We start from the raw sequence: 23,480 nt of genomic DNA, 5'->3' as shown, positions 1-23,480 counted from the left end.
GGATTAGCGGAGGCGAATGAGTTTCAATTTTACTGGATTACAGAACAAAGAGAGGGGAAAGGGGACACTCTGCTCCGTTAAAGAGAAAAAACAGAAAGAAATAAAGGACGGGAAAAACAACAAGACTAAAATAATCTCGCCTAAAACAATACACAAGAGAAACCAGGCGAGAAAAGGAGCATGGTGCGGATTATGAGGTTCTCCTAAAGTCGCCGTGCTGCTGCTCGCTTCTTTAGCTGGGAATTCCGCCCTCACTGTTGGATTAAACGGAGAATTAAACCTATTCCGGGATTGACAGCATAAGGTAATTAAAAGGGGGACGGTTGGTAAGAAATTTGCGCTTTTTCTATTTTTATGAGCTCATATCCAAGCGATAAGGTTTATCGTTCTCAGGCACGTGACTTTTTATGGATATTCAAAGGGTGAAATTACAGATTATAATTCTGGGGGGAGGAGGACGGCTAGCTAGCGACTGTTTAGGATGTTAGCAAAAGTAGCTACCGAGCTAACGGTTTTTCCAGTTATTCCGCGGTACTGCCTGTGTCTTTGTGTTTATGTGGCGCTTGTCTGAGTCCGAGTCATTCTGTTTTGGAACATATTTCGTTGTAAAGTCGTATTTTTCGGGGGTTATCCGTGTTTTCTTTAACGCAGCGAGATTTCACCGCTAGCGACTTGCAGAAACGGAGCACTTCCATTGTTGCTGTTGTTGGTTGTTGCGGCTCGTAAAAAATAACCCGTTTAAATTTGATACGTTTCTTTTCGTAGCAGTGGTCTCTCGCCGCCGTTTTTAACGTTAACGGATTTAAACGAAGCCCTCCGTCGATGGGAGAAGGTCGTTTTGACAATGTCAAACCCTCATGTATAAATGTGTGTGTGTGTATCAGTGGTGGCCACTGTCTCCCTCTTAGAGGCTGTTTGTTGTAAAATTAAATATTATGTCTCATTAAAGTACATTTCACTCCGTCCAAATACTTTTTCTCCTCCTCCTCGACCTTCGTTTTTTCTTCCTCCAAACTAAATTTATTAACAGCTCTGTTCTGTTCCCTCATGTCCAGTATCCCTGAACAAGCACTACAGACAAAACACACATTTACACTTTTTTAAACTCTGTTCTTTAAGTTATTTAAGTCTAGTTTCAGAAGTAATTGTTTAAAACCACATTTTCTAAGTGAAAGCATTATTAAAAACTGTAAGACTTTAAAAGGTAATTCCCTTAAATTTGCAAACTTTCTGCACAGCATATTTGAGATGTTAACACAGTCGTTCAGATTAGTTCCGTGTAAAATCTAACATTAAGTTAAAGAAAATATGACAAACTCGGATTTATTCGTAGTGCAGTTCTACCATGAATGTATTTCACAAATCAGCTTTTAAAGCCACACTTTTCCACAGAAACGGCTGTAAAACAGTGTCACGGACGTCAGACAATATATTTGTAACCATTGCATGCAATAGATTTCTATAAGCACGCTTTCAGAGGTATTAATTTGTTCAGGTTCCTGAGCTGTCTGCATCCTATCACCACCACTGTGAGGCATTTCACACCATACTACTACTACTCTCAATGCTTACATCATTGTTTACATTTCAAACATCACAAGGAGCTTTTGAAAAAAAACAGTTAAAGAGTAGGCTACATTCCCCTTTAACCACATGTTTTGTTTCTGATAAAAAAGTATAAGAATGAGCAGTGTAAAGTGTTGCTGTTTTCAGTTTTGATTTTGATTGGACATTTTACTAAGTATTTTAGGTCAATTTTAACCAATCAGTGAGAGCAAGGTTATAAGAGATGTAAAATATATATGTAATAACACATTTAATACACACACCCCACCCACCCACTCTAACAGTAAGTGCAGTGAGTTGAATGTGTGTCCATATTAGACCCTTTCATTCCAATGGAAGACTTCAAACCCAATGTTTTTACAGTCCTTTGTTCCATGGCAATGCTACATGGCGTTAAGACCAATTAATAGCCAATGATCGGCGCTGAGCTGATTGATTTAGATACAGTTATGTTATTCAAAGAATCCGTGACTAAAAGTGGTTGTTAAGGGCATTATAGTATTGTGTAGCGACAGCAGAGAGAAAGACAAGCCTCTTAGGGCAAACCCTGCTCAGAAAGCCACGATTTACCCTCTTTGAGGTCATGATAACATCTCTAAGCACCATATGGGCAATTATTCAACAAGGAAGGATCAGCTCCAGTGTGTCTCGGCCAGGGCGGAGAGGCTTGAATAGCGTGAATAAAATAACAGTGCCCGGGCAGAGAGGCTCCTAATGAAACGGAAGTCATTAATCTGAGCGTTTAAGCGTGGCAGTCTGGCCTGCTCATGTAACATTTGGAAATGTTCATAAAAGCTGATGCTATTCTTCTTGTGGTGTTCAATAGCTTTGTGGCATTTTGTGTTTAAAACAACACAAGGAATTCTTACACATTTATTAGGGATGCAGTGATATTGGAGCTTTCCTCTGTATCCAGATATCTTGTAATTGTTTATGCATTCATATTCTGATGCTGAAAAATCAACAATTGTGTAATTAGGAAATGTGTAATAAAAGTCATAGAAATGTATGAAATGTAGTGTATTTGCAGACATTTACAGTCTGCAATTTACAGATACAGTAGAGTGAAAAAAATGATTAGCACAGTCGCCCTGTGGTGCTTTAGCATTGTACTCTTCTAGCGTACTAAAATGTCTCATCAGATATTGTATGAAATACTGGTCCAACATAAACCTCTGTCCAATACCAGTATATGTTAATGCAAACATCTTAAAATATCGTTGTGTATCTTTATTAAAAAGAGCATTCCCTAAATCACCCAATTGTAGATCATTAACAAAGGCATGATTGGTATCTGAAGTTATCGGGACCTAATGCAAATAAAAAGCTTGGACAATAATGCAAATTTGGACAAACGAACATTATTTGCAGAATTGTTTTGAAAAGTGATATTATAATGATCTGTTAAGTTATGGATATTCACAAGCGTTACAAGGGTTTATTCTCCAGCTTGCTTTTTTTTTTGTTTGGATATAATTATTACCTTATAATCTATCTATATATTATATTTCTAATTTTATTTTGTCAATATTTTGTTTCAAAACACTTGTTACAAAACTGAATGTTTTTACATGCAGTGGTTCTCTGTGATTGTTTTTTGAAATAAAAGTGGCACATTAGTAGCATATGTCTACCTAAAAACATTAGTGGCTCTTCTGGTGTGAAAACTGTGGGTACATTTGTCTTTTGTGTGATGATTTTAATTCTGCTACTGCAAATTAGTGTACATACACCATTGTTTTTTTTTTGTTTAGTACATTATATATAACATTAGCCACCCCAGAGCAAATTCCTTGGCTGATGGACAACTTTGGAATTAAGGGACAATATGGCAAAGTTTGACTAAACTATTACTTTAAGCTTCAGGATATTTTGCCACTTTACTGTCAGACTCAGCTTCATGTATAGACATGATGAGCTTCATCCTGTAGTAGAAGACAAACTGGCACCAGGACTCGACTCTAGTCTTAAAATTGTGAAGGCACGCAAAGCGGAAGAACCCAACGCCCTCTGTTTTCGCACGTGAGAATTGCAGATTGTGCCTCAAGCAGTGGTGATCAGACAGAGCAACCCATCTGTGAGCTGTAATGGGCTTCAGAGGGGGCTCCTCGCTCTGGAGGATTCTGGTGATAGCAGGGCTTGGGCTTAGTTGGGTAGTTAGCTTTTTTTTTGGCTTTTGCCTGGAGGCTAGGATAATGGCTCCCAGTGTCTGGAGAGATTAAAGGCCACAGCCGCATTGTTCACATGCCTCGAGATTAGTTTCCAAGGAGACGGATTGCCGTTGCCATGAGAACGCAAGGCCTGGAATTAGGATTGCCCCCCCACACACACTGTCTCATTCATCTTTGTGTTTTTATAGATTGTTATTTTTGAAAGTGTCTTTTTTAGCTTTTAAACCAAGTCCTAATTAACTATGAACTGACCAGTATTGCTAGAAAGCATTGAAACAAGGCCTGGCATAAGCAAGTGTTAGGGGACACAATAGTGAGAGAAGCCCCCACAGCAGTGACAGGACATTCAGATTAAGGCAAGGGGGCGTTGCTGTTTCGGTTCAGTTCACAGGCCCGACATTCCCAGCCCCTGTGTCACTTCCAAGGAGAACAAATTAAGGATGAAGGGTTTTAAGGCAATAATCTGAGCCAGCTTTAATTGGTTGACAAAGGCTTATCGTAATTAGCTACTTTCACATGTGTGTGACGGATTTCGGTGCATTAGCATGGAAGAGGGTATTACTATCACTTTTTAAAGCTCCTTAAAGGGTTTTTATATCCTCCAATACATTTCCAAAACATGGAGATGTTTTAGAAGAAGAGTTTGGGCAAAAGTCCAGACTGCCAACTATCTTCACTAAAGTGAAACAGACACAAACGACTGCCTTAAAGACCATTACGTACAACTTCTTAATTGTTGCTGTCCTCAGATTTTTTATTTACACCTTCATCAGTCTGCTCTGAAGTGAATGTAGTTATAGCACATTGCTTGCATTTGAATTGATTTTGCAGGATTGTTGGAACATTCCACACTTAATTCCCTTTTATCCCCTGCTGTGCTGATAAGAATTAGTTTATAACAAGGCTTATAACTCTCGACTCTTACACTTTTGACCCTTAGAAGACTTAGTGAATATTGTGATCTTGCTGTACAGGACTTATTTAATTAAATTACTGTAATTCATTAAATAATCAGGCATTACCCATTGATTCATATGCAGCAAAATCTACAATTAAGTTTTATAGGCAACAGTAACCTTTGTCTAATTCAAATATAGACACAAATATGGTATGGAATAGAAGTTTCAAACCTGGACTTTTTTTTAGAATATAAAGAACGTTCAAGTATGCTTACGAATCAGAAATAGAAATAAAAATTGGGATTTATGTTAACCCTGTTTTCTGACCCTTTAGAGGGATGGCCCAGCTGAGAAAGCCCAGCTGTGACGGGCTGAGGGTGAACTCTCGTAGTGATCTGCTGGGGACCCAGTTTTCTGCGAGACAGGAGATCCTCACCAGCCTTGTGTCAGCTCTGGACTCTGTGGTATGACCTACTTACCGTCTGTCATTAAGAATTTCATTAAAGTGATAGATAGGTTTAACACTTGAAGAACACTTAAGGTTGTTGAAATATAGACTGATTTGTTCTTTAGTTTGCACATTCAATATTTGCTCTGTGATCTATCTGATGGAGTGTGCCTTTCTTTGTAACTGCTCTTTTCGCCAGTGCTCTGCTATGTCTAAGCTAAATGCAGAGGTGGCATGTGTCACAGTGCACGAGGATAGTGTGATCGCTGTGGGCACAGAAAAGGGAAGAATTTTCCTCAATTCCAGGAAGGAAATACAGACAGACTTTCACAAATTCTGCAGTAAGTCTGTTTTTGTTTTTGTTTTTAATTATATTTCCTTAATTTTTTACGTAGTTACGGTTAGAAGAGTTTGACCAAAAAAAAAGGCTAACATTGCTGATAATAAATGAAAGTCAGTTGCTACTAATTAACTTTACGCTAATAAGATCAGCTAGACCCCTAGTTTTAATTCATTATTGTCCATGTTAGGATGTTGATAGTGAATGGGTGCTTATTTCTTAAGCAAGTAAACACCCTGCTGAGCTTGATATGAAAAGAGGTGGCATCACACTGTTCATCTCTATGTATTTCTGATTGATGTTCCACAGGGGTGTCCTGTCTGCAAGCATTAAATTCACTTAACTCCCACGCCAAAGTTCCTGATGCAGAATGCAGTCGGACTGGCAAGGACACTGGACAGTCTGGGAAGCAGCGAGCCTTAACCGACACTCACTCCAATATCTTTGTCCTGAGAAAGATGGTGGAGGAAGTCTTCAGTGTGCTTTATAGTAAGGACGTCATGCCTAGAGGGTGATATCACTGTCTAAAACGCTGATGTCAGATGTCTCTGGAAGAACATTATGAGTATGCACAAAATATAACATGAGCCTGAAGCCAGTCTTCCTTAATCAAATTCAGATTTGTGTCAGAAAATAGAAGTTTAAAAATGGTTTTAAACTAGTGCTTGCTTCCTCCACACATTCCAGATTGGGCCAAGATGGGTTATCTGAAATGTCCATAATTGTTTTTAAGAAATATTAATTTGTATAGAATTGCTATGGATAGCAATACACTCTAAATGAGTAATATATTATATAATATTATAATATTATTGATATTGAATTTCAAACTGATATTCGCTACATTCCACAAACCTCAAGCTTAAAGTTTTTAACAGAAGTTTTGTTTGGTAGGTGAGGCTGTTGGGAAGAGCAGCCTGGTCCCTGTGCCTTATGAATGGATTCAGAAGGAGCCCGGTGCTGTGATTGTGCAGGGCCTTCCTGAGGGAGTGATCCTGAGGAAGCCAGCGGAGTACGACACCAAGACCTTAATGAAGATCCTGGAGCAGAGCAACCGCATCCGCTTTAGTGTCAAACGGTGAGTGAATGACTGATGTCTTAGGCGGCAATGGAAATCAGTTAACACAAGGTTAAAATAGGGACAGTTTGCATGTTTTTGCCTGAACAAAGCTATAATTTATTTTCTACTGGAGGACAATTCTGATTAATTTGTTTTTTCATTAAATCATAGTTCAGTGATAAATTGAATTCTAACCATTTTACTCTTAGCTGTTGTCACACAGCCAGAAAATTAAGTTGCCCTCTTTAGTTTCGCACAGATTTGTTATATACAGAAATTAATAAATGAAACCACACAAGCAAGTGTGCTTGATATTGTTAGCTACATTATCCTTGTATTAGCCAGCATTAGCATATTAGCATAATGAGTAAATTGTTAGCCATTAGCCTATTAGCTCCAGTTCTACTGTAAAAACAAAAGCACTGGACAGTAACATGACTGTGTACTTGGTGTAAGTTAGAAGTGGACAGTATTTAGTGAATATTATTGTGTAAATATGAGCTATTTGCCGCATTATTCCTTAAGGATTAAATGTTCTGTTAAATGATATGATGTCTAATGTAAATGATAAAGTGGTATTCTCAAAACTAGACCACCAGACGAGCCAGTGCGTGATGTTAAAACTTGTCCGGAAGTCAACCACCACTCCTCTTCTGCTGCCAAGGGCGCCAGCAACCATGTGCCCGTTAAGCCCCCTGCACAGGAAGTGCCTGCCAGCAGCTCCATGCTCTCCAGCTTCCTGTACGGCATGCCTATGTCCTCGCAGCCTGTCCCGGACGGTAAGCTGGAGCTGAAGCCCTCCGCCCTGCACGGTCTTGGCAAGGAGCGACTGGCTATGTGGACACCAGGTGATGAGAAAGGAGCACTGGCCATTGACGGCTCTGACTGTGGTGAGATGTTTTCTTTCTTATATACACAAGGATAAACCTGGGTGTACACAAAGTCATTTGTTTGAAAACCCATTGACCCAGTGACATTTCACTGAACTTACCGTAGCCTTTTTGTTTGATTTGAAATTTCTTTTCAGGATTATTTCACTTTTTTAAATTGAACCTGTTGCTCTTTACATAGAACACAAAAATACAAAAAATAGGCTTTATGATGGTTGCTACTATTGTTTTTAAATACGTGATGTAGTTTTGCCTATTTAAAAATTAACAGTACGTGATATACTGTCAAAAGTTTAGCCAATCAGAAATGTCTTGGCTGATTGGCTTAATTTGGGATAAGGGTAGTCTCAGCCACAGACGCTCCGCCCACATATTGACAGAAAGGCTAATGCTTTTAGTGCGTTAAGTTGGCCTCACTGTCAGGATTCTGCCAGTTGCATCATGACTGGCTATCTGCTTCCTTCTACATGTAATGCTAAATAGCGGACTTGTGATTGGTCCTTTTGCGTGTCAGTCAAATTTTTATTTCTCACAGTAGTAGGTGGTTCTTGGCCACACTAAGTGGTGAAAGGTACCAGACTCTCCCTAGAGCATGGGTCACCACTCATATCCACACAGGGCTGGTTTGGCTGCAGGTTTTCATTCCATTTAAGCAGAGCACACCTGATTCTACTTGTTTAATCAGACAATCTCCTCTCTAAACAGTTCAACAGTGTGTGCTTCTGTTTGGTTAGAGCGAAAACCTGCAGCCACATTGTCCCTTTGCAGATAAGATTGGTAACCACTGCCCTAGAGGGCTTGGCAATGGGAGACTATAGGAAATGTAAGTAAAATGGGGAAATGTAAATAAAATTAAAAATCAATAATATGCGAATCATTTCAGCCCAGAATATAATACAAACATTTTAAATATTTGAAACTGAGAAAATGTATATTATTTTGAAAGATATTTGCACTTTTTATTTTTTTGAAGCCAGCAACATGTTGCAAAAAAGTTGCGACAGGGGGATGTAAAACAGTGTGCTTTGTCACTTCTTCTTGTCCGTGCATCACCTCTTCCGGAAATATTTGGGAACTGAGGAGACTCATGCTGTATGCACTTATGAACCCCCATACCATCATGGATCCTGGCTTTTTAACTGGGTGCTTAAATCAAGTTGGATGGACCCTTTTTATCTTTAGACCAGAGGACCGAGCATCTATGATTTTTAAAAAGGTTTTCGCAGGACATTTTCTTCTTCATCTCGCTTCATCTTAAATGAACTTGGGCCCAGAGATGGTGATCGCGTTTCTGGAACCTGTTTATATACTGTTTCTCCTTGATAGAGTTTTAATGTTGGTGGTAGACAGTGGTTTTGGAAAGTGTTTCTGAGTGCATGCTGTAATTTCCACTACAATCATTTTTATGATTATGTGGTTGGTGTGGTACAGTCGTAAACACCATTGGCTCCCATGTGAGAGACCTGGGTTCAATTCCAGGTCTGGGCAACCAGTCTGTGCTACACCAATAAGAGTCCTTGGGCAAGACTCCTAACACTGAACTGGCCTACCTGTAATACCAGAAACCTTGTGAGAAGCTCTGGATAAGCGCGTCTGCCAAAATGCCATAAATGTAAATGCAAATGTAATGCAGTGCCAGCGGAGGGTCAGAAGATCACAGTTAGTTAATACTGCTTAGGGATTGTCCCTTTCAGACAATCCCTTTGAGAAAATGTTGAGAAAATTTTTTCATTATTTGCTTGTTCTTTGTGTCTTTCATTATTTGCTTGTGCTTTGCATTGTGTCTTTCACAAATGAGTGAACCCCACCCCCCACCCCAGTCTTTATTTTTGGAAGGCTCAGCCTTTTGAGATGCTCTTTTTAAACTCAGTCATGTTACTGACCTGTTGCCATTTAAACTAATTTATTTTATTTGTAGCATTACACAACTTTACCAGTGTTTTGTGGCACCAAGGGGCAGCCTTGGCCTAATGGTTAGAGGACTGGCCTTGGTTGCCTGTTGCTGGTTCGATCCTCAGGACTGTTAGGAACATCCATGGCTGAAGTGCCCTTGAGCAAGGCACTGAAGCCCCAAAACACTCCCCGGGTTCAGCTCTTGCTCTGGGTGTGTATTCACACCCCCTGGGCATATGTTAAATAAAACACATATTTTCTCTGTGGAAACATTGTAAATAATATCTTTATATAGTTTTCAGTTAAATACAGGGTTTAAATGATTTGTACATCATTGCATTTTGTTTTTATTTACATTTTATAAAGCGTCCCAACTTTTCTGAAAATGGGTTTTGTATTATTATTATTATTATTAATAAAAATATTTCTTATTCTCTAATCCTATTAAAAGTTTCTTATCCTCTTCCTTTGTAGGTGAGCGGATATCACTGGCAGGAGACCTCGGTCAGAGCCCTCCCAGTATTCACATCTCCAAGCGCCTTCTGTTTTCCATCGTCCATGAAAAATCAGGTGCGCTGTAGCCTGCAAACACACACTGAAGCCTTCTTTCAGCACTGCGCTTAATTTAGGTGACCATATTAAGGTCCCGCCTATGCACTCAAATCAGAACAGAGTACAAACTGATGTTTGTGTCAAGCCAAGACTAAAATGTTTCAGGTTATTTGCATAGCTTTTGCATCCTTGATGTGTTGTTCGTTGGCACTGTTAGGAAGCCTTCTTTACATGTTAAACTACTAACAGTATACTCTCCAGGGAGAAACTGAAATTTATCAGTTCTGAATCATTGGTAAAAAAATGAGACATGACCATCTGTGTAACATTGGTTTCCATAGCTATTGGTTTTGGAGATGTAGCTCTGCCTTTGTAGCTGTGACTGGTGGCAAATTACGCTAAAAAAAAACAGTAAAATAGTAATTGTGCCAAAGACGCTGAGTGTGTGGGTGGAGGGAGACCAAAGCTGGGAGTTCAGCCAGAACACCCGGGCCTCTGACTTCTGTTCTCCTCAAAAGAGCGACAGGAGCCCCTCAGACACTGCCGGGAGTCAGGACCCACGTTAATTGTCTCCTCTGACTAACACAAACAAACCCAGAAGACAAAACAAACCTCCAATTTTCAGCAAAGCGTTTTGGCTCTGATGAATCAGTGCTACTGCTGATGTACTTGCGTGTTTCTGAACTGTGATTGTGTAATTCTGGTGGAACCTGTATCAGCTCTTCTGTTGTTTTCTTGTACAGAAAAATGGGATGCATTCATCAGGGAAACAGAGGACATCAACACTCTTCGAGAATGCGTACAGATCCTCTTTAACAGCCGCTATGGTGAGGCAATTACAGAGGGAAACCCATTGTACAAACCACAATACTCAAAAAACCCCAAACCAAACATTTAATTAATTAGTTGGTCATAGAATTTACTGCTGTAATTACTAATTAATTATATTTTAAATTATGTCACAACATTTTCATAATTTTTTTAATATGCCGCTTTAATAAATGACAAACAAGACAGAAGAAAAATTTATACTTTTTCTGTCTCAAAACAAATAACTGCACAAACACCTTTATGATATTTATAGCATTTTCCACATCATTTCTATGCCTGTTTTTATTGGCTGTGAATCGGATATAATGGATATCATAATGAGGTTCATTTTAGTTGTTGCTGACTTCTAATGAATAAAATATGTTAATGGTTGCTGCCGCAGTTGTAGTTTGAGTTTTCTATTAGAAACGAAAGTAACTGTGACTACATGTTTATATTTTCAGCTGAAGCTTTGGGCTTGGATCACATGGTTCCTGTGCCGTACCGTAAGATTGCCTGCGATCCTGAAGCAGTGGAGATCATTGGAATTCCAGATAAGATTCCCTTCAAGAGGCCATGCACATACGGAGTGCCTAAACTCAAACGCATCTTGGAGGAGAGGCACGGTGTTCGCTTTGTAGTGAAAAGGTAAGGGGCTCCATCTTTAGCTGGATTTCCTCTGAAAAAGAATTACAAAGTGGCCATATAAAAGAGCGAATTTGGGAAATGTAAAAATGTGGAACATTGGAAGTCATTTATTAGACGACATTAGAACAAGTGCTGCACTCAAGTTGTGCTCCTCTAAATGCAGAGATCACAAAAAAGCTCCTAAAAGTGTTCGTTTCAGTAAAGCATTTTTATAGAAAATGTTGTTAAATGGCTTGCCCAATTCTGAAAATGATGCCACTTTTTGAAATGCACACCAATGAAATTGCTTTTATTTTTTGCCAAATCACTCACCTTTCAGGCCTATTCACAGCAAGCACGTCATTTTGCTTTTAAAAGGGTGTCAGAAAGCGGATATTCATGTTCAAACTAATCACCCTGTTATACTACAGCATGAAATAATAACACTTGGGATGCCAAGATGTCAGAGTTATGATATGAGCTATTTCATGTTTGACTTGTTACAGTGTTGGCTTCCTTCTTCCCCCTTATTATCCAAACCAGCATATTTCTGCTGATATTACAGTATGCCGGACTGGATCAGTGCCACCTCTAGTTATTTCTTTCTAGTCATATTTTTGTCATTTGGTTTACCTATCAGTGACTGAATATCAACATTCAGCTATTTACACTGACCACACCGAGTTTTCAAATTTGCCCTGTCAAGAAAGTATCTGGACACTTTGTGCCATCTGGCAGACTGGCATTGGCCATCCAAGGCTCTGTGTCCCGCTGGGTGTGGTAACCGCTGCCATCCACAAGCCAGCGTGCCCCCGACAATTTGGCTTAATGAGGAAATCTCCCGCTGTTAGTCAGCAGCCTCATGCATGCAGATTAAGCAGTTCAATATGCTTAGGCTTCTAGGCCATGTTTTGGCTTTTAGAGCATGTTTATTAATGTAATTTCTCATTCCTTTTCAGAATGTTTGATGAACGAATCTTCACAGGTAAGTAAGGATTGTACTCAAACTATTCTCACACTTGTTTGCTATGATGAGATAGCTGAGATTGTTTTGTACCTCAGTTATTCCCAGCTCAATCAAGAAATTTCTTCATGAACATCATTTACATTTCATACCAAATAATTTGAATATTACATGGAATTATACATTTTATATTAGTAAGTTCCTATTGGTGTGGGGTTCCTTTTTTGTGATGCACAAAAAATTGCTATATTATTTATATTGTTTAGCATTTAAAATGGATGCTAATCACTCAGCTGATCACAGAGAATTTAACTTTTTTAATTAAATAATGGCTACAGCAGGTAGGGTCTCTCTCAGAGCTCCAGGACTCTGTTTCTTGGGTCATTGCCTGTGAGGAGTTTTGGTGCGTTCTCTCTGTGTCTGTGTGGGTTTCCTCCAGGTGCGCTGATTTTCCCTTACAGTCCAAAAACACATGCTGATAACTGGATTGATTGTGTGAAAATGTCCACAAATGTGAGTGTGTGAGACTGGGGGACTGTGTTACACTGTGACGGATTGGCACTTAGTCTGGGGCAAATTCTGGGTAGACTCCGGACAACCGCGGTCTGCAACAGGATGAAGAGGTTACAGAAAATGGATTAATGTATGAGTGAATTGCTAATGAAATCATTGAATTTAGTCAAGTAATGTTGACAGCCAAAACATTCCTCTCGTAGACATCTAGACCTTGTCATAATTAGTTTTTGTATCTACTGTATTGTTTTTCTTATTCAACTAATTGAATGTAATCTGTGTTTTTATCATATGTAATATTAGGAAAACAAACCTAGCTCCAGCACTGGAGTTGGAAGCACTGTTGGAGTTGGAACTCTGACATTGTGAGGGTGAACTGACAAAAAGGACTGAAGTATGGTTGGTTTTCATTTCTGTTATGCTTTTTCAGCTGCAGGGAAGGTTACAAAGGAGGAGGGCAAACAGGATGGCTCTGCCCCGGACGACGGCTTCTTAGAAGGCCTCAGGGTGCCATACTCGGCACTGGAGCTGGTCAGCAACACCCACAGCAGCAGGTATACTTCCATCCCCACCAGTGTCCAGACTGACAGCCAGGCTAATTGGTTTTAAACTTGCCCAAGATTGTGTACTCAGCCAAAGTAAACAGCCAGTTGATGTGTGTATGGGAAACTCTAGTCTGGTGGTGCTATGCTGTCTAATTGGATTTGCAGAGGCTGAACCCGCTTTAGCACTCATGATAGCCTTAAATGTTTTAGCTGGCGACTTCTAGACAAAGCCAAATCATTTCTTAGGTTTTCTATAATATATAATGCTTAGGCTAATTCAGCTGTATGTGCAATCCAATGCCATTTTTGTTTTTCTATCTTCAGTAATGTCCAAGGCTGTATGTGCAGCCAAAGTAAACAGGAAATTGTGAATGTACATATGGGAAGCAGAGAAACTCCAGTCTGATGGTGCTGTTCTGTCTAATTGGATTTACAGAGGCTGAAACCTTTCACTAATGCTAACCGCTTTAGGAAATCTCCCTTATATTTCCCTGCCAGTCAGGGTTAGCTATGTTTACCCAACCCTTAGCCCAAACTACTCTCATTCATCACCTTTATTTTGTTTGGATGTCTCTCTGTTTCTAAGATCCACCAGCTCCTGTGTTAGTCCCTTGGCAGAGTGTGAAGCAGGTGAGGCTTTATTATAATATGCTCTGGTAATCTTGTGCATGGTCTAATAATTTAATAATATCCACTTTAATAATGGCCCTCAGTGTTTTATACCTTGTCTGTTTGCCTGTAAGTGTAATGGAAAGTTTTGCTTTGCAAAATAAGAAAATATGCAGTATTTTATTTGTGGGATTTATATTTTCCAGGGCCTTCGGTAGACTGTGTTCCATTGAAAAAGATCAAAACAGAGCCACCAGACGGTGAAATTATTCAGGTGACCGTACCAGGTATGCACATTTTCCCCTCTTCGTGTTTTAATACCAGAAGTGACAGTTGTGACCCCCTGGATAATTAATGCATTGAGCAAAATCACTATATTTTTGATGAACATAGTGTGTGAGTTATCTTTGACCCTCCCAAGGTTTGTATACTTCCTATTATGTTCCTTTTCTATTGTATACTTCCTATTATGTCACTGACAGGATTCTGCCAGTTGCATTGTGATTGACTCTCTGTACATTCGCAAATATGCACGTCCATGTATCATTTTGTTCTGGCTCTTGGTCCAACATGAAATACCTCCTTCTACACGCCATGCCAAAACAGAAGACATGTCAAGTCAAATTTTTTTCCTGCAGTAATAGGTGGTTCTTGGCCACGTTAAATGGTGAAAGGCACCACTGGAGAGTCTGGCAATGCGAGACATGTTTTTAACAATGCTTTGATATATTACTAAGAGTTTTTAAAATGAGCTGATTTTCACTGAAAATTGGCTAAAAAAAACTAGTGCAGAAGTACTCTGCCTGTGAAATTTTTATTTTTATGGTTGCACAATGGCTGAATCTGCAATAAACTTTTCACTGAAAAGATGACATACCAGTCTTCTTGCTATCTTTTTATATGATATAATAGTCAGGTTGGAATGTTTTCATAATGGCGGTGTCCCTGACTTATTTGAAAATGTGAATACTGTCTCATTAGCTGGTCTCCTTTCTTCTGTATATGTGATAAAATTGGGTGACAAATTGACCCAACATTTTCTTGAGCTCTGTTTGAGTAGCATAGCTCCAGTGAGGATAATTATAAACATGTGCAAGGTTGTGAAAGTTCAGAATCACCAGTTTCATCCAAATTTACTTCTCAACTTGTCTTTTTTACTCTCACTCTCTCTCTCTCTCTCTCTCCTCTCACTCTCCTTCAGAGTCCAATGCACCCCCAGAGGAGCCGATTGAACCTCCTGTTGACCTTGTGACTCCTGATATCCGGCGCCCCCTTGAGCCTCTAGCAGGTAACTGCAGCCTCTTGTTCTTCCAGCGGGAGCTGGGACATAGCAGCGTCTGGCTCAGGATCTCTTGCCACCTGTTAGGGAGGTAGATACCCTCAAACCATACAGTATATGTATGAAACCTTTCCTAGATTATCACATCCTCTTTACCCAGTTATTAGAACCATGATCCCTTCTGTCCTGCATTAGCTTTGTCAGCCCTCAACCAGGTTTTTCACTCCCTGTTTCACCAGCCCTCTATACAACATTCCAACTGATAAATAGACCATTTCAGGCCATTATCGCTAAGGGGAATTGCACTGATATTTTACAATTTCAGCATTTCTACTGAAATAAAGATGTGTGTATATCACTCTTTCCCTGCTGGATCAAATAAAGCTATTTATATTTGACCTCAAATTTGATATTTTGAGGTCATAGCTACCATTTGCGTACATATATTTAAGAATTAATGCGGTGCCTTGTGAAAAATGAATTCCTCATTTTGTTCAGTTGTCTTCTGTTGTTCTCATTTTTTAAAATTTCACAAAATTAAAAATAAAATGCACAGTAATAATTATAATAATATAATAATAATTAAAATAAAAAAACAATTCACCAAGCTTTAATTTGGTTTACATTCGACAGTTATGGCAGATATTAGCTAACATTTTTCATCCAAATAGTTACAAATCATTTTGGTATTTCAGATTTAGTGTATTACTACATGTTTGCACATCAATTGTTAACTATTGATTTAAGTATTAATATTGTAATGGATATACAGAGGGGAAGACCTGGTAAATGCAGATAACTGCCCATTCTGAAAAGGCAACATCCAGACACATCCAATCACTTTATAAATTTAAATATATATATACATTTAAAAGTTTATTTAAAAAATAATAACAATATTTTTATTCATGTTTTATTCCTAAAATGGTCTTGTAAATTTACTCTTGTACAGATATTTGAAATACTTAAGAAGACACTATAAGGCCTCAGAAAGCTGCTGAATGACTTGCCTTTTCAAGACTGTCATGTTTTGATACTACATTGTTTAGGAAGTGTGATGGATGTCCACCATAATTAGAAAAACAGTTGCATACAGCAGCATAATGAAAAACCCACAATCAAACCCACCTGCCTCATAAACATTAGTCCCAACCATGGTCCAGTAAATACTTTAGTAGACTGTCCCTCTGTGTGCTCTTTTGTTCCGAAGATATAGATTCCCAATCCAACATCCCAAACCCAACAGTAGAGCTTTCCTACCTAGCTGCCCACTCCTAGACCCCAATAAACAGTGCTTCAACATGAGTTAATATGACCACTCAACTCTGCCATATTGTGCATTCTGAAAAAATTCTGATGTTTTTTATTATGCTGCATAGACAGCAAAATGCGCAATAATACAGTATGATTGATACAATAGAAGAACAGCAAGAAATTTGTGGCTGCGCAGCTGTAGTTGAAGTGTTCCTGTTAACTCATACTTTATTAATTCAAGTGATTAATTTCATTCAATATGTTATTTTAAAGTCTGCTTTACACACTTGGTCATTGGAGTGAACAAAAGGTGAGTTGACAAACATCAGCTAAACTCTAAAGACTGTTGCGAATAGCACTTCAATCTTTCTTAGTCATCCGCATACTGAAAGCTTTAAAATCCTATTTTGTTTCACTAATCTAATATTTGTCTTTTAGCTGAAGCATTGTCACAGAAGTCAACTCCACAGGGCCTCAAGAGAGTAGTTGAAGGTAAGCCACATCTTGTAAAGTCTCCTTAGTCCCTTCTTCTTTCTGTCTGTGTGATTATCTGTCCTTTCTTCTAGAAGACATCGGAGAAATGATTCTTCAGCTGCGAAAGCAAGTAGAGAGTCTGTTCAGCACAAAATATGGTGAGGATCCATGAATCTAATGGGTTAACAAATGTTTATTATTTGTGTATAGGAAGGTATGAGCGCACGAGGAGAGTCTGCCCCCTAGCCAAACCATGGGGAAACTACTTATTAATTTGGTAGTATAGATACAAATAAAATTGATGTTTATTAGTAAGGAAGTGGTGGCATGGTGGCCCAACAGGTAGTGTCGCAGTCACACAGCTCCAGAGTCCTGGAGTTGTGGGTTCGAGCCCCTTTCCGGGTGAGGAGTTGGTGTGTTCTCCCCGTGTTCGCGTGGGTTTCTTCCGGGTGCTCTGGTTTCCTCCCAAAAACACACGTTGGTAGGTGGATTGGCGACTCAAATGTGTCCATAGGTTTTGTGTGTGTGTGAGAATGAATGTGTGAGTGTGTGTTGCCCTGCGAAGGACCGGCACCCCTTCCAGGGTATGTTCCCGCCTTGTGCTCAGTGATTCCGAATAGGCTCCGGACCACCGCGACCCTGAACTGGATAGGTGGTTTCAGACAATAAATGAATGAATAGTAAGGAAGTCTCAAATGACATGACTTGAATCTTGGTTGTTGTTGAAACTAAATCATGGTCACATGCTATCATGAAATCAGCTAGATTGATATTTACCATTAATATTTCAAACTAACACGATATATAATTCACCATTGAAGCAGTTATTTACATTATTACTTCTAGTAATTGACCCCAATATCTCAATTTTTTCTTCTGTCTAGCTGAGGCTCTTGGCCTGCCTGAACCAGTTAAGGTGCCCTACTCCAAGTTCCAGATGTATCCAGAGGATCTATACATCACAGGCCTACCGGATGGGATTACATTTCGGAGACCAAACTGCTTTGGAGCAGCCAAACTTCGGAAAATACTTAGTGCCAGTAACATGATCCAGTTTGTTATCAAAAGGTGGGTGAAGAGGTATCAGCTTACCAGATCCCCATTTATTTACAATTGCCAGCTATAGTGAAATAATACAGCTTTAATCTAAAAGAGTTACTATTTTTTATGTGTATTCCAGGCCAGAGTTGTTAACAGAAACTCAACCCAAGCATGAGCTTCCTCCTCAACCTTGTGACACAGGTAATAAGCGTAGAATAGAATCATAGCTGGTGTTTATCCAGACACAGATTTAGCCCAAGCCAGTCTTATCTGTTTATTTTGTTGTTGCCAAGAGAGGTGATTGAGAATTGATCATGTTTTTTTGCCAATTTTCAGTAGAGTCTGACTGCAAAGACAACTTGGTTGAAGACCCTGGGCCTGCTTCCAAAAGGCCTGCATTCTCAGGTAATAAATTAATCATGTAACTAGAGGTTTGTTTAACTGATATGAATATTAAAATGTTAGGATGACATTTATATAATAGTATTGCCATTGGTTTGCTACCTATTTGGAATCTGTTGAGGGTGCAATCATTTTTATTTCACTGATGAATTAGTAATGGGTCAAGATTGTGTTGCATTATTTTAACCAAACTAATTTACCTAAAGTTGATTTATCAAAAACCACAATCAATAATTATGATTAGTGTAAGATGCCCACTGTCCTTTAAAGCATTAGGAATGCATAGAGGAATCATTTGCATCTTGCATATTGCATAGCAGCATTTCAAAGGCCAATACATACTATTTCGCAAAATATACATCATACAGTTTTGTACAGAACATTTTACATTAATTCATAAAAACTAGGAGAACTCTCTCTGCGTTCACAGACAGCTTAGAAGCAAAGCTCTCACGTATTGACCTGGCAAATACCCTGAGGGAACAGGTCCAAGATCTCTTCAACAGGAAGTATGGTGAGGCACTGGGCATTAAGTATCCTGTGCAAGTGCCTTACAAGAGGATCAAGAGCAACCCCGGTTCTGTGATAATCGAGGGCTTACCCCCTGGCATCCCTTTTCGGAAACCCTGCACCTTCGGCTCACAAAACCTAGAGAGGATACTGGCAGTGGCTGATAAAATCTCCTTCACCATTACGAGGTAAAGCACTAGATGCACTTTATTTATAAATGCAATTACAGATATGAGCCTCTTGTAAATAAAAAGTGTGCGGACCCAACTGTCTGCCACGACTCACAAAATAATAAAACAGCAGTGGGTAACCAGGTACGTCTTTTATACAGTGATAGGAAACATACATGGTAGCAGAGAGTCAGCTCCATTTCCACATTCTGATCTATTTTTCTATGACCAGCTTCTCATAGGACAGATTTTAAAGTGTTAAAGGAGACAAAGCAATAGTCTCTATCTTTTTCTGATAATAACACATTTAAAAGTATTTATGATTAATGATAAACTATCGATTTACCAAAAAAACAACTATAGATTTAATGCCTTTATGTCTTCACAGGCCTTTCCAAGGACTTATCCCCAAACCAGGTACATACCCAGTGATCTCTTTAGATTATATTGAATCCATTCACTTAAGAATATTTTGAGTAATGCTACCTATGTATCTTCTCTTTGCTAGCACCACGAAGAATCACTTTACTGAAGAAAGCATATGCCTCAATAAGTGGTAAGTATTTTAGTCACTTAGTTGTAGGGAAATATATATATATATATATATATATATATATATATATATATATATATATATATATGTATGTATGTATAATAAATTAACCACTTTTTCTAAGTTGTAATGTACTGGGATATAGGTGGCTCACAATGTACAAATGGTTATATTTCACCAGACGATGAAGAGGTCAGTCGAATGGGAGAAAAAGTCATCTTGCGGGAACAAGTCAAAGAACTGTTTAACAAGAAATATGGTCAGTAGAGATTTATCATATTCATCATATTTCAATGTATGGGCTTATAGTAAATTTTATTTTATTTGTTGTAGAAGCAGGCAATGTGACAGAATATTATAGTGATTAATTACATCATAAAATATCCATATTATAATCTATGCGTTTAGTTATTTGTTTATATCCATTTCTTAACATCTTGTAAATAATAACCTCCAAGGTGAAGTACAGTCAGCTGAATAGAAACAAGTATATTATCTTTATTATGGAATTACCTTTTTTGTTTTTGATTTTTCTTGTTGTTTTGTGTCAAAAATATGAAAGTGCTTTTTTATTTTGCACTCAGTTTCGTAGACTTTTTTAATGTCAAATCTCACATAGTATAGTGAAAAGTAACATGTATTGTGAGAATTCTTTCAATGTTGTGATGCTGTAGTTTACATATATATTGCCCACACTTATATGTTCTTCAACATCTTATGCCTAGGGGAAGCTCTTGGCTTGGACAGATCTGTTGTGGTTCCGTATAAGTTGATCCGGGCCAGTCCAGACTCTTTAGAGGTTTGTGGGCTTCCAGACGACATCCCGTTCAGGAATCCCAACACTTACGACATAGTTCGATTAGAAAAGATCCTTCAGGCTCGAGATGACATCACCATCAATATCAAAGCCCCTTTACAGTGAGTATAACTGCAGTAGTAGTATCTGGATAGCTAGTGCTAGAACCATATAAACACAAAAGCTTAATTAATACTGTGGTTTATATTGTATTACTTGTACTTATATTTACTTACTTATATTGTATTATTATTATATTGTATTATATTGTGTAGTTTTAAGAGAAGCTACTTTTGACCACAGCACATCACTTGGCTGAAATGACCACAAATCCTGTTCATTTATTAGGTCTAAACTAGGGTGGGTTCTGCAATTGTATGTGCAAAATGTTGGAAATAATCTATCTAAATATTTGTTTTGTTGCTGTTTAGGCCTTTTGTACAGCTTTGTCCTCAGACTTGTAATACAGGTAGGTTCCCAGAAGTTGTGTTTAATGAATATTGAAGAACAGAAAAGCTCATTCTATATTTCAGAACATTTTGTCTGTTTGCCTGCAGAAGGGAAGGAAGTTTCAGTCAATAGACGCAAGCGCAAGCGGGTCCTTGACACCAGTCGAGTGCCGGTTCCCTCAGGAGGTGACCCTGCTGCTTCAGCCAATCAGATTCCAGTGATGGTATGGGCAAAAATCTGAACAAAACCCACAGGTGTTTCTGTATATCCTTCCCCTCTGAGAAAACTTAACTTAAATAGAAAAATTACTGAATTAATGATTTAGGAAGATTGCTGTAAATATATATTTAGGGATTTATTTAGTACAACAACTGTGAATACTTCTAGGCTGCAGTGTTTTTCTGGTGCAGGGTTTGTGTTTTCATGAAATTTGTCTGAGAAATGTTAAGGTATTCTGCTCTCTTATTTTCTTGCTTTAGCAATGGCCCATGTACATGGTGGACTACAGTGGCGTGAATGTCCAAGTTCCAGGGAAGGTCAAATACTAGTGGGCCACTTGACACCCCATCTGAAGGTAAAGGAATCCAATTGGGTAGAAGTGGTCAGACTGAAATCCCTTTTAAAATCAGCTTTTTTGGAGTGCTGTGGCTGATCTTGCGGTATAACAGGAGACTTGCATAGATGCTGGCAATCACAAACTCCTCAAGTGTGATGATGAACAGAACGAGGAGCTTCTCATCGCCGTTTCAGGACGCCGAGTGCTGAATCATGAACTCGGACCGCTACTTCCCAGTTTTTCTCCGCTTTATTTTTCTGATAAAGACTGTTTCTAAAAGAAGTGTTTTCTTCATTTTTCTTTCTTTATTTTCATTTCTCTTCTGGTGAGTAATGCACTACTTTGCATTTTGCACTGGCAGTTAAAAAGATTTGCCCCTTTTTTCAATGATACTTGAGGCATCCACATCTAAATGTCAGGTTTACAGATCATTGTCAAATATTGCTCAGATTTGACATTAAAATTCACATTGAATCTTTAACAGATTTAACCTGCATTTCTAAATCTCCACATTATGATGGCAACGTTAAAATGAGAAAATTTGTTAATTAAGGCATCTGGGAACCACAAAAACAAACAAAAAAAAACTATTAGAAATGACAAAGAGTGGAGAAAGGAGGTATATTCACATCCTCACAGACGCCATATTTATAAAATAATTGATTTTTTAAGAATTTCATTAAACGTTTCACTTTATAGGAATTGGGAATAACTGATTTAATTTTGTTAACTATGTCCTAATTAACTTTATTTGGAATGAGATATAATACATATTTAAAGTATTTTAATGCAGTGCAACTGAAGTTATTGTAAATGTATACTTTAGAAATGTCTCATGCAATGTTAAACCTTTAAGTCAGGGTTTGCAGCTTGCCACTTGAATTATTTTCCTTTTGATCAAGTGTTCCTCCCTCACTTCATCAAATGTGTGGCCCTGGAAGGGCTGCAGGTAAGAATTGAATCTATTTTATGGGAAAAAGGTGAAATTTCTGTGAATAAATTAATAAAGTGTGGCCGTTAAAATGACTCTAGTTATAAAGAAAAAATAAATGATTTTTAAATTGAAGCCACAATTTAAGAAAAGTACACAAATTGCTAATGATACCATCAAAATATATATATTTTTTCTTGTATTTGCCCCTGTATGGAACTCTAGAATATTTATTTTGCAATTCTTTATTACTGCCAGTGTACAACTGCCCTCTTACAACTTTTTTAAAAGCCTTGCAAACATTTCTAATTGACCTACATTCTCACAAAGGACAATAGAGATGGGGACTGATGGGAATGCATTTATTCCCAGAAACACATTCATCCTCCACAGGATGCTAAACCTCAACAGGTGCTGAGGGCACACACTAAACAGACCGTGTGCTACTCCTGTAGTACCCGGTTCTTACACCTAGCTTAAATATTTGTAATATTATTTATTTATTTATTTAAATAAGAGTAAAATTAAACATGTATATGCAGGGAATGTAAACAATTCAGCACGAAGCATCGAGTGCTGAACGCCATTGACTGATAACACTAAACCATTTTAGCTACTGATATATTCAGAAAGTTATTCTTTTCTTTTTTGCTTCAGGGGTTCATGGTCCTACAGTGGAGCATCCTAACACAATAGCACTAACTTATATTCCAATGAAAGACTTTTTAAATCACTATTGTAGCGTCGTAAAGTTACTCTGGCGTTCATAGAACAGAACGTTGGAGGTAAAATCAGATATCTGATGGTGAAAACATCATGAATGTATTGTATGTAAAGGAAATGTTATTCTGTAAGGACTGTCTCTGGAACCACCAGTATTTATATGCTGTACCTTAATGCCATTTAGGCCTTTTAAATAAAATGTGTTGCCTTGCGTTCATTTTCTCATAGTGCTTGAGTGATATCATACTGGCTGTAATTGTCCACAGTTGTGTGTCTGTGTGTGACTGCCTTGTGCACAATTATTCCAGGTATGTTCCGGACCCACCGTGACACTGACAATGAATGTATTAATGTGGGAGGGCATTTTCATATTACACATTTAAATCATTAACGTTTGCAACACCACCTGGTGGTGGAACTGTTGACGTTCAATGCACGAGGACCGTCTAAATGC

At 38.4% G+C, this 23,480-nt stretch overlaps 1 protein-coding gene across 3 annotated transcripts; it reads left to right on the top strand.

The window, feature by feature from the left end:
- The first annotated feature begins 67 nt into the window (after positions 1 to 67).
- Positions 68 to 23,231, top strand: gtf2ird1 (GTF2I repeat domain containing 1). Of its 3 annotated transcripts, none has more exons than XM_066660944.1 (27): positions 68 to 304; positions 4,971 to 5,100; positions 5,284 to 5,425; positions 5,734 to 5,913; positions 6,319 to 6,502; positions 7,076 to 7,374; positions 9,742 to 9,837; positions 10,563 to 10,646; positions 11,094 to 11,277; positions 12,216 to 12,241; positions 13,164 to 13,287; positions 13,865 to 13,908; positions 14,094 to 14,174; positions 15,089 to 15,175; positions 16,859 to 16,912; positions 16,990 to 17,052; positions 17,779 to 17,962; positions 18,075 to 18,136; positions 18,272 to 18,340; positions 18,768 to 19,035; positions 19,406 to 19,434; positions 19,526 to 19,573; positions 19,752 to 19,829; positions 20,296 to 20,488; positions 20,798 to 20,835; positions 20,924 to 21,039; positions 21,296 to 23,231. In XM_066660944.1, exons 2-27 carry the CDS (start codon positions 4,975 to 4,977, stop codon positions 21,362 to 21,364), a joined length of 2,928 nt encoding a protein of 975 aa, XP_066517041.1. In that variant the 5' UTR covers positions 68 to 304; positions 4,971 to 4,974; the 3' UTR covers positions 21,365 to 23,231. The 3 variants fall into 3 exon arrangements, with proteins under 3 accessions (XP_066517041.1, XP_066517043.1, XP_066517040.1); XM_066660946.1 differs by having other exon boundaries at positions 16,987 to 17,052; positions 18,275 to 18,340; XM_066660943.1 differs by having other exon boundaries at positions 16,987 to 17,052.
- Positions 23,232 to 23,480: the final 249 nt, after the last annotated feature.

This window comes from Hoplias malabaricus, chromosome 2 (genome assembly GCF_029633855.1).
Source record: "Hoplias malabaricus isolate fHopMal1 chromosome 2, fHopMal1.hap1, whole genome shotgun sequence".
NCBI lineage: Eukaryota > Metazoa > Chordata > Actinopteri > Characiformes > Erythrinidae > Hoplias > Hoplias malabaricus.
This window is presented reverse-complemented; position numbering and strand designations above follow the sequence as displayed.